This window comes from Primulina huaijiensis, chromosome 12, assembly GCF_012295235.1.
Source record: "Primulina huaijiensis isolate GDHJ02 chromosome 12, ASM1229523v2, whole genome shotgun sequence".
NCBI lineage: Eukaryota > Viridiplantae > Streptophyta > Magnoliopsida > Lamiales > Gesneriaceae > Primulina > Primulina huaijiensis.
The window spans coordinates 294,655-306,671 of record NC_133317.1 but is presented as its reverse complement, the minus strand read 5'-3'; the positions used below and the strand labels follow the sequence as shown (position 1 = coordinate 306,671).

The following is a 12,017-nucleotide window of genomic DNA, read 5'->3' as shown; positions in this document are numbered from 1 at the left end:
TAAGTTAGTTTTATCAGTATTGTGAGGGGTAAATATGTTTATTACAATATATAAATATTATCATCCCTTTAAATTAATATTCATTTTCATGTTTGACGTATTATGAGTCATGGTAAAATGAGGAATAATAAATTCAAACAAACGAATATACAAAGCGAAACCAGAATTACATGGTAGCGGAAATTAATATATAAATTTTTAGTGAATTTATCGATGTTAAGATGTATAACATATCTTATATCATAATATATAAAATTTCAACTTTGTAATTGAAATAAATCAAACATATATGAAATATACAAAATTTTATTACATATACAATCAAGTAATTTATTATATTGTATTTTATTCTACAAGAATTCTTGTCAAACTCAGTGATTGTGGATTTAAAATCTATTAAATCAGCAAACGAAAGAGCGTGTCAATTAAACTAATTGAGTAATCATGTATTATTGAATTTCCTAATTAATTTTTTATCTTGATAATTTGTTTCATTTAATATTTTAAATTATAAGACACTGTTACTATAACTAAATACACGTTTTTTTAAATGTTCATAAGGACTCAATCACTAACTCATATGGAAAAACATTTATCTGCATACTATATTAAAAACATTCTAATTAATTCAGCGTGTTTCTTGAAAATTTTCTAATTAATTAATAAAAATTCATTTACAATAATCATATTTAATCTTTTTGAGCTAACACAATTTATTTTATAAGATATTCATCGCAATTATTTATTTGTATGTTAATATTTAAATTTGAATTATGATTTATATTGCTTTTCTAAAAGTTTTTAAATAATGATTTAATACATTTATTCGATATTTCAATATTAACATTTTAAAATATATTAATTTTATATTGTATGCGTGCAACACTTCTAATCATGATTATAAAAATTCTAAAAATGAATTAGGTAGAACATAAAAAAATCATACAATTAATCACAAGACAGAAAATAAAATTTAAATAATTGTCTATTACATATAAACTACTAATACCGACTTCTAAAGATTGAAGTCGGTGAGAGTGGAGGTCAATATGTACTAAAAAAATAAAAAGTTAATGCTTGGNTCGCAATTATTTATTTGTATGTTAATCTTTAAATCTGAATTATGATTTATATTGCTTTTCTAAAAGTTCTTAAATAATGATTTAATACATTTATTCGATATTTCAGTATTAACATTTTAAAATATATTAATTTTATATTGTATGCGTGCAACACTTCTAATCATGATTATAAAAATTCTAAAAATGAATTAGGTAGAACATAAAAAATTATACAATTAATCACAAGACAGAAAATAAAAATTAAATAATTGTCTATTACATATAAACTACTAATACCGACTTCTAAAGATTGAAGTCGGTGAGAGTGGAGGTCAATATGTACTAAAAAAATAAAAAGTTAATGCTTGGATGAGTCACACTGCAAAGTTAGTGAAGTAAAAACGAAAGACAAAGTCGGTTAATAAAAATATTATAATGGGCTAAGTTGAATGAGACTCATATATACAAGTATCTCACTTGGTCTCGCCTTATCTTTTGTCATTGTACAAAANAAGTTCTTAAATAATGATTTAATACATTTATTCGATATTTCAATATTAACATTTTAAAATATATTAATTTTATATTGTATGCGTGCAACACTTCTAATCATGATTATAAAAATTCTAAAAATGAATTAGGTAGAACATAAAAAAATCATACAATTAATCACAAGACAGAAAATAAAATTTAAATAATTGTCTATTACATATAAACTACTAATACCGACTTCTAAAGATTGAAGTCGGTGAGAGTGGAGGTCAATATGTACTAAAAAAAATAAAAAGTTAATGCTTGAATGAGTCACACTGCAAAGTTAGTGAAGTAAAAACGAAAGACAAAGTCGGTTAATAAAAAAATTATAATGGGCTAAGTTGAATGAGAATCATATATATAAGTATCTCACTTGGTCCCACCTTATCTTTTGTCATTGTACAAAGCGAAGGTTTATGCACTGTAGTGTTCTACATTTTCTTAATTTTTCATCATCTATTGGTTTTTAAAGATATATTAGAATTTTTTCCAAACATCTAATCTTAAATGTGATCAATTAACCAAATAATTATTATACTTTGTATACAATAAAAAATAGATTGNATTCGGAATCAGAAAATAATGTACTTTGACTTTTTTTTATTAAATTGTATAAACAATCCTTTCAATATTTTTAGTGAATAAACATGTTAAATATATTAAAATTTAATGATGAATATGAATGTATCAATTCAACTTTCAATTTGGGTTTCGGGATTTTGTCAAATTTTCTGATTTTTCTTTTATTTTAAAATATAAAATTTCAAATAAATGAAAAATGATTTTTTTTTCTCTACTACTTATGTAGAATATCAAGTATATATATATTCTACTCAAATGTCTTATAAATTTATATGATATAGTAAAACGTTATTTGCATAAACTTATTGTTGGGTACAATAATTGATCGTGTTGGGTAGAGTAATTGAAATGTTGTGCTTGAGTTGTTGTACTATTTAAAATATTTGATTTGCATTGTTACCATAATCTATAGGTTTTGATGAAAACAGTAAATGCTTGAACCTATAATTGGTATCAGAGCTAAGATCGCGACTTTGATTTTCATTGATTGCAATTGGTGTAAATATTAGGAGATAGATTGTTTGGTACAATAATTGTCCACTATGTGTAGGCGCTTGAGCTATTGTATGATTTAAAGATTTGACTTGCATAGTTATCATCAGTTATAGCTTTTGGTAAAGCGACAAACGCTCGATCCTATATTATTCGATTGTAAAACTAGAAGAAACATGTTGCATCAACTTTTAGTTTTGAATTGATCCCTTACTTGTTACTAAGTTTTTAAATTTAGAAGCATTATACAGTTTTCAAATATTATTATATATTGAATTATAATTTATCAATTTCAAATTGGATANCTTACATGTTACTCGATTTTTAAATTTAGAAGCATTCTACAATTTTCAAATATTATTATATATTGAATTATAATTTATCCATTTCAAATTGGATAAATATACAATAAAACTCATGTAAATATCATTAACAAAAATATTTAAAAGAAATATTGGATTTGTCGATAATCAAAATAAGAAATAAACAAATTTTGATCCTTGAGTGAGAAATAAGATGTTTAAATAAAGTTATAATTGTCACAATGAAATAATGCACCTACATGTATTTATCACTGTATTTTGCAACTAAAATGTCAAAAAAAAGTTTCTACATATTATTTTTATATCATATTTAAAATAATTATGAATCCTAATTTTTATTATTTTGAGTTAGCCTTAATTATGAAAAATCATTGTGAATAAATTGAATTTGAAAATTTCTTATATTTATGTATATCACATATTAATATATCAACCTAAGTCCAGGTAATAAAAAAACTACAAAATGAACTTATTCATCTTCAATGTACACTAATTATATAGTAAACATATATGGCAATTATGACAATGAAGTAGAATATTTGCTCACATATAACAAAATATATAGACAAGAAAAAAAATAAATAAAAATATTTTCTAGATATAAATATTTTTTTATAACTTTTTACAGTGAGTCGGAGAAGATAAAAGAGAAAAAATATTAACTTTTTTGGGTTACACAAAAAAATATAAATGAAAGAAATGTTTATCATACAATGAATTCAGTTTCCAAATTAAATATATACTATAAAGTTATGTTTACCGTTCAAACTTTATAAATGCAATGAATTTTTCTCAAGATAAGGGTACACAAATGTTCCCGTTAAGATATTTAAACAATTAGAAAAACGAAATATATTATTTTTCTGGAGGTAATACCGATATGACATTAGTAATTTGATTGTGCTAATTATACTTATGAGTTAATATGAAATATTAAAATAAGTGTCATAAGAGTCGGTAAAAAGATGATTTATTGTCAAAAATATTATTATTATAAATTGCAAATAAATGACAACATTTAATCAATATTTATTTAAATCAATCCATCAGTACTTTTTATGTGATGATAGATTGTTATAATAATTAGGGGTGAGCATTCGGTCAGTTCTGTTACCGACCAAACCGAACCGAATTAATCATAACTGGACCGAACCGAAATATTTAGCAATAACCGAACCGACCGAATTAATTTTCATAACCGATGAAAACCGAACCGAACTGATTAGTTTTAAAAAAAATTGTGATTTAACTTTAATTATATATGTAATTTTTTTAAACACTACAATCTACACAAATGCATAAAAACATAAAATCACATACATCTTTAGAATTAGGGCTGATTTTAAAANTATTTATTTAAATCAATCCATCAGTACTTTTTATGTGATGATAGATTGTTATAATAATTAGGGGTGAGCATTCGGTCAGTTCTGTTACCGACCAAACCGAACCGAATTAATCATAACTGGACCGAACCGAAATATTTAGCAATAACCGAACCGACCGAATTAATTTTCATAACCGATGAAAACCGAACCGAACTGATTAGTTTTAAAAAAAATTGTGATTTAACTTTAATTATATATGTAATTTTTTTAAACACTACAATCTACACAAATGCATAAAAACATAAAATCACATACATCTTTAGAATTAGGGCTGATTTTAAAATTAAAATTAAAAATATATATTAAAATTGATAAATAATAAAAATTTATTAAACAATAATATTTATTATATCGGTTAATTCGTTTAATCGATTTCAAAATTTTGAAAATCGTAACCGAACTGATCGAATTAACCGATATAACCGAATTTTTTTTTAATTTGAAAACCGAATTTCTGAAATAACCGAACCGAATTTCCGAATTGACTCGGTTCGGTCGGTTAATTCGATTTAACCGAAATTTTGCTAACCCCTAATAATAATGTGTAGTTTATATGTTATCAAGTATAAGTGTCTAATAAATTAAAGATGACTAGGAAAGTAAAAGCAGCCAGTAGAAATTGTTGTCAATTTACATGAAAAAGAACAATAATCAAACAACATTGTAAATAAAAAATCGCATATCATTGATTGTCAAAAAAGATTGTAATAATTGAATATTGTAATAAAATATATGCATTATTAAGAGAATATGACAAATAACAAAAGAAAACAATATGATAAAAAAGATATGAGAAAAATTTTAGTAGTCCAAATCTTTTTTTAAAATTAAAAAATATTTCTAAATTAGTTATATATGCTAATTAATACGAATTATAAAAATTTACAATATTATTATCATTTTTTTTATTTAACTAATTTTATTTCAAATTCTAATGACTTAAACATATGTTTCTTACGTGCAACGCACGTGCATTATTTCTAATATATATATTTCACACCTTAATATATAAATAACCTCCTAGCTAATAATTAATCATCATAATTAAATCATCCTTTTCATATTTTATAATATGCATGCATGTATGTATGAGAGCACTGAAATATACTATAATTTGCAAAAGGACGTAAGTCCTACAGCAGAATAATATATTGGCAAACAAAAGTGATGTATGAGATAAGGTGGAAATTAAAATAATTAAATCATATGAAAAAAAAGGATTATATATATATTATTATCTCTAATGGCATTATGATTTTATTGACAGAGCACAAACAGACCCACTTCTACTTTTTGTCTGTAAACAGGTGTTGACTAATACACACGCGTATTATTTATTATTGATGGTGCCAAAGAAATAAGCTTGCCCAATTTGAGAGCATCAAGGTCTACGACTAACAAATTTTGTGTGTCGTAATTAACGTCACTAACAAACGTCGGAGGTGTTCAAATCCGAACTCGAAATTTAAAATGAGAACTGCCTGACAGAGTCTAGTTAAAGTTTTATCACTTGTAGCGGTAAACTAAGACAAATTTTATATCACACCCCATCAATTATTATACAATCTTAATATGAAATTTTAATATTTAACATATTAAACATTGGGGCTCGTACAAACGACATCATGATCATGTTAATATATATATATATATATATATATGTATATNNNATATATATATATATATATATATATATGAATGGTAAAGAAAAAAAAAGGCTGTAGAGCATGAAGTGGGCTGGCAGATCTACAGATCCTGTCCGTCAAATCTAGCTACTTTTATGAAAAGCAAAAATGTCCTCTCTCTTGTTTTTATTTTATTTTTTACCATTCGTGAAGACTAGATTGACCACAACAATTTGCACATTGTATAAATGTTTTTATTTATTACCTGAAATACAAAAAGTCTTCCAACACACTTCAAATTTAAAGGATTGAATAAAATAATAAAGAAAAATTATATTGAAGGATAATTTAAGATATTCGCATATAAACTGTATTTTAATTTTTATTACATAATTTTTCCAAGTTTAATAATAAGGCACTTATTAAGAAAAGAATATTTAACAACAAACGAAAACTAAAAAGACGACAGAAATGAAAGATTCAGTAATAAACGATCCAATGTTGGATTACGGGAAATTGGACTTAACTCCCAAGCCGTCGTTTTTTTTTTTGTTCAGTCCTTGGGTACTTTTTTAGTACCACATTTTCACATGAATTGTACCACATTTCCACATGAAGTGTACCACAATTTGTATGACATAGTACCACAATTTTGTGGGTATGGAGTGAACCCAAATAAATGTTTTGGTTGGAGATTTTTCACCAACTTCTCCGTTGGATTAACGAATGTTTTAAATCACATCGTGGGTTTTAAGAATTTAATAACCAAAGATAAATTTTAAATATATATATATATATATATATAAAGAAGAGTGGCGAGTGTGTGTATTCTACCAAGTTGCTTTCGGAGTATGTATATATAAATATGTACACAGATCCCCATAGAACGCAGAGAGGAATGCTACCCATTTCCCAGCATATGTTGCTTGCTCAACTTCATTCCTTTTGTTTAGTTTAAAGGGACCAGAAATTTATTTACTTTTCGTGGATTGGTAACAAAATAAAAATTTGTTTGCTAATCTCGTGGTCTTCTCTCCTATTTTCTCTTCGTCCAATGAAAGATTCAAGTTTTATATTTTTGGCAATTAGCAGAAGGTTGTTGATATGATTGCTCTATGTTCACCCAATGATTGACTCGATCCTTGTCTTCAAGAACTTGAAATATATATGTGTGTGTGTGAAGTAGAAGATGAAGCCTTTGAAAAACGACAACAATGGCAGCAATAATAACTGGTTGGGATTTTCTCTGGCACCCGACATGAGGATGGAGGCTAACAATACCCCATTGTCAGTAATGCCACTCAAATCTGATGGCTCTCTTTGCATTATGGAAGCTCTTTCTAGATCACAATCCGGAGGTCAGTTTCTAGATCTCTGTCTTGTTTGAGATTTAGTTTTCGGCTTAAATGGATGCTTTGTAGTGAATCATGGGTTTTTCTCTCTTCTTTTGTGCTGACTGGTGCAGCTATGGTGCTTAATTCTTCTCCAAAACTTGAAAACTTCTTGGGAGGTGCAACGATGGCGAATCATCAATATGGCTCCACCGCCTCTCCTCAAAGGGATGCTATGGTTTTAAGCCTAGACAGCGCATTTTACAATCAAGAACCTTATAGACAGCAGAATCATTTCTATTCTGGCCTTAAGTGCAACACCATGTACCAAACGACTGAGGAGCGGCCCAATATTCTTGAGGATGTATTTCCATGTTTGAAAACATGGATGGATCAAAATCAAGTACATGAGAATCAGGTCAATAACAGCAATAATGATGATTTGGTTAATGATAGGGTTGTGATGGAGTGTGGAAATTTACAATCCTTAACTTTATCCATGAGTCCTGGTTCCCAGTCAAGCTGTGTTACTGCTTCAAGGTACATTTCACCCACTGAAACTAATGAAGGTGTAACCGTGGAAACTAGGAAGAGAGGGCTTGAGAAAATACCTCAGAAGCAAACAGTTCACAGGAAATCTATTGATACATTTGGACAGAGAACTTCACAGTACAGAGGTGTGACAAGGTGAGTTTATGTTTCTTTCTTTGACCTTGCAGTATCATCATTACAGAGTTAGTAGTAGTTGCTGCCTTTTCTTAATGTTAAAAGTTTTAAAGTATCGTATTTCTTGCAATTCTCGAACCTCTTTTTATTCATCTTTTTTCGTTTCTTCCTCCCTCCACCTCTATTTTCAAGATTTGGTTTGATTTCTATTGACTTTGGATATTATTTAGTGTCGTCCGGTCTGCTCTCTAATTTATTTGAAATTTTATTTTTTCCATGATATGTTTATGCTCAAAGGCATAGGTGGACTGGTCGATATGAAGCTCATTTGTGGGATAACAGCTGCAAGAAAGAGGGGCAAACCAGAAAAGGAAGGCAAGGTACTTACAAAGACAAGAAACCAATGGCCTTTTCCACTAATTTTATTAAACTGATGAATTTTGACTTCTACCTTTGCTTCATTTTCAATTTTAAACGCCTTTTATTTTTGGTCGGATTCCCTCTCTTTGGTCTGGCTATGCTGTTTCCATCCAATTGCGTCATCTCAGTTTATCTTGGTACGAATATCCTACTCTAAGAAAAAAAAATTGGTATAATGTGAGAATTTTGTATAGATATACTTAATTCATAATCTGCTATTGATAATGAAATTTTAGGAGGATATGATATGGAAGAGAAAGCTGCAAGAGCTTATGATCTTGCTGCTCTTAAGTATTGGGGTGCTTCAACCCACATCAACTTTCCGGTATATATCAATTTGTATTTCAGTTATAGGATATGTGTGTCTCCGGAGTCATATTATTGCTGTTGTTACAGTTGGAAAACTACCATCATGAACTCGAGGAGATGAAAAACATGACTCGGCAAGAGCATGTCGCACACTTAAGAAGGTGGATTCATTGACGCCTTTATTAGTCTCGATCCTCAAGTTTGGTTGCGATACGATTATATCTTGTTTCATTTTCAGGAGGAGTAGTGGATTTTCAAGAGGTGCTTCTATGTACAGAGGCGTCACAAGGTTGATTTCCATTTTATTATATAATATGATGACTCGATTATGACAATCAGTGCATATTGAAAGCCTCGGTGTGAAGTAAAAAGATTGCGTTTTTATCATCTTTATAGTTTTGAGGATTATGTAAATGAAGGTGTAAGGTTTGTGTTTGCCAACAGGCATCATCAGCATGGCAGGTGGCAAGCTAGGATTGGTCGAGTAGCCGGTAACAAAGACCTCTATCTAGGAACTTTCAGTAAGTTGATATTTTCACATTTTTCGGCATATAAAATTTTTATTCTGGCGTGATTTTATTTCTGTTCTGTACGTAATCTGGAAATATATATGAACTATTGTTTGTACTGCTAGTCGCTATATTCCGGCATTATTCAGGATCTATTGGACTCAGTTTTGTGTCTTTATCTGCTTTCATGCTTCTCCTTTATCGGTGCATGCTTTTATAAGGCTGATCATACAGCAACTTTGACTCTGAGTGACTGGTTTGAGTGGGACTATAACTTTTCTCAAGGCTGTTTGTATGAGAAAACATGGTAAAGAGGATAAATTAATAGTCTCTATCAATGTGATTTTTTTTTTTTATATTATAATTGGAGTTTGAGTAAATAAAAATTTCGCTCAATCTGTAATGCAGGTACTCAAGAGGAAGCTGCTGAAGCTTATGATATTGCTGCAATAAAATTCCGCGGCGCAAATGCTGTCACTAACTTTGATATATCTAGGTACGCTGTGGAGAAAATCATGGCGAGTAACACATTGCCTACTGGAGAGATAGCAAGGCGAAACAATGACAGGGAGCCTAACGTAGAGGTGCCGGCCATTGAGTACAACACAGCCGTTCCAGGCAACGCGGAATGTGTCCAAGTCAAAAGAGTAGGAAACATCCCTGATTGGAAAATCGTGCTGCACAATAAAGGAAATCCAACAACAGAACCGAATCATGAGAGAACCATGAACATAGAGAACTATCAAAATTCTCCTTTCTCATTCGGTCTGCATGATCTGATATGCATCGACTCTAGCCACTCGGTGGTGGATGAATCGGGTACTCATGTGATTCAACACTTGTCGAATCCATCTTCTCTAGTTACGAGTCTTAGCAGCTCAAGGGAGGCCAGCCCAGACAGAAAACTAACCCCTATCGTGTTTGCAAATTTGGGATCAAGCAAGATCAATTCTTGGATCCCAACTGCACAGCTGAGGCCCGTGCCACTCACTATGGCTCAGTTGCCTGTTTTTGCTTCATGGGACGATGCACGAATGTAATGGTCTGGCGGTGTACTTGGGAAGAGTTTTTTTTTTTATTGCATTGTCTTGAATGATGAAATGAAAAGATGAAAATGGAATTTCGTAGCTTTTCTTGTAATGGACACAAGGTGGAACCAGTTAGGTGTATGTGAATTGATGAGTTTTGGAAACTTTTCCGAACTCAAAAAAAAGCTTTTTGCTAATGGGAACAAGATTTTGCCAAATGGAGGGAATGTTTAATATGATTATAAGGGAAATTCATGATTAATTCCTGTATGAGTGAATCTGTTTCTATTATTATTATTAACATTAGTTCATGTCAAGTACAAAAAAATCAGCTCATGTTGCGCCAATAATGCAAGAAAAAGCTCAATGCTTTGACCAAAATATCAAGATTTTACATTTCAACATGTTCCTTAATTTGCATTACACAATCATTCCCTCAGCACTTTTTATCACAGGAGTGGAACTATGAAGGTATGGATGATGTTGGATAAATTTCTCGTGTAAATTATATATTTTATTTTTGAAAAAATATTATAACCGTGAAATCTAAACATGTTTTTTTTTAAAAAAAAAAAAGAAGAAGAAAACAAAATATATCCCAACTGGCTTTACCAAAAGGCAAGAGACGTTGCCTCCCATAATAATTAAAAAAGGAGATTCTTTGATAAGGGGATTTCAGTTGGCATGCATCGCTTTTGAATTTATGGGGCATGATTACTGATGCTTTGTCTCCTGTTCTAAGAATCTATTACGGTTTTTTTTTAAAAATAATTTAATTTTAAAAAAAAATTTCAGAAATAATGTAAAAAAAAAAATTTCCAAAACTACTTACGATGGTCCACGTAAGCGACGGAATATTGTAGCTACGGAATATATATAAAAACCGTCGCTATTTAGCGACGATTTATTAAACCGTTGCTAAAATGGAATCTGCGACGGTTTTTAAACCGTCGCTAATTTTAGCGACAGTTTCTTAAACCTGTCGCTACTTTTAGCGACGGTTTTAAACCGTCGCTTTATTGGAATCAGCGACGGTTTATATCAACAGCATGCACATATACGTCGCGGATAATCTTGGACTTTCAACGGCTTACAACTTTACAACCTGCAATATACGCTGCGGAAAAATAATTTGCGCGCTGCGAAAATCTATTTTTGTTGTAGTGAATATAGAGAAAAAAAATAGACAATAAGCTCATCAAAAAATAAGTTTTTTCAGGAACCTCTACTATTCAACCTAGTTTTTTCAGGAACCTCTACTATTCAACCTAGTTTTTTCAGTGATTCAGGGTGGCTGACTTTGGTTTGTTTGGTCAGCAGGATTTTAGGACTCCGTCTTGGTCGAACATACACAGTTTTACAAATTTGCTTAATGTTGGTCTGCAACATCTTGTACATGACATTCGACCACAGAATGATGTTGAGGAAAATGAACAACATTCAATTGAGATATCCCAGTCTTGATGAATTTCTTGTTTGTTTTTTCTCTGTCTTCACTACAACAAAAATGGCTTTTCGTAGCGCATATTGCACGCTGCAAAATTGCAAGCCGTTGAAAGTTCAATATTATCCGCGGCGTACATGTGCACGTTGTTGATATAAGTATATGGTATTTCCAATGAGCGACGGTTCAAATACAGCGACGGTTTTAATAAACTGTCGCTAAAATTAGCGACGGTTTATAAACCGTCGTGGATTCCATTTTAGCGACGGTTTAATAAACTGTCGCTAATTAGCGACGTATTTTAT

The 12,017-nt window shown here is 30.0% G+C and overlaps 1 protein-coding gene across 3 annotated transcripts; it reads left to right on the top strand.

The window, feature by feature from the left end:
- The first annotated feature begins 6,845 nt into the window (after positions 1 to 6,845).
- Positions 6,846 to 10,375, top strand: LOC140989149 (AP2-like ethylene-responsive transcription factor ANT). Of its 3 annotated transcripts, XM_073458265.1 has the most exons (9): positions 6,846 to 7,363; positions 7,471 to 8,023; positions 8,300 to 8,382; positions 8,551 to 8,559; positions 8,659 to 8,747; positions 8,819 to 8,892; positions 8,970 to 9,020; positions 9,176 to 9,252; positions 9,649 to 10,375. In XM_073458265.1, the coding sequence occupies exons 1-9, from the start codon at positions 7,195 to 7,197 to the stop codon at positions 10,278 to 10,280; spliced, it is 1,737 nt and encodes a 578-aa protein (XP_073314366.1). In that variant the 5' UTR covers positions 6,846 to 7,194; the 3' UTR covers positions 10,281 to 10,375. The 3 variants fall into 3 exon arrangements, with proteins under 3 accessions (XP_073314366.1, XP_073314365.1, XP_073314367.1); XM_073458264.1 differs by having other exon boundaries at positions 8,300 to 8,559; XM_073458266.1 differs by lacking the exon at positions 8,551 to 8,559 and having other exon boundaries at positions 6,847 to 7,363.
- The last annotated feature ends 1,642 nt before the right edge of the window (positions 10,376 to 12,017 follow it).

Excerpts from the sequence above, each read along its gene's own strand:
- LOC140989149 (XM_073458264.1), top strand. The coding sequence starts at position 7,195 with ATGAAGCCTTTGAAAAACGACAACAATGGCAGCAATAATAACTGGTTG. Across the intron at positions 7,364-7,470 it reads TTCTAGATCACAATCCGGAG|CTATGGTGCTTAATTCTTCT; the intron begins GTCAGTTTCTAG and ends TGACTGGTGCAG. Across the intron at positions 9,021-9,175 it reads ATGTACAGAGGCGTCACAAG|GCATCATCAGCATGGCAGGT; the intron begins GTTGATTTCCAT and ends GTTTGCCAACAG.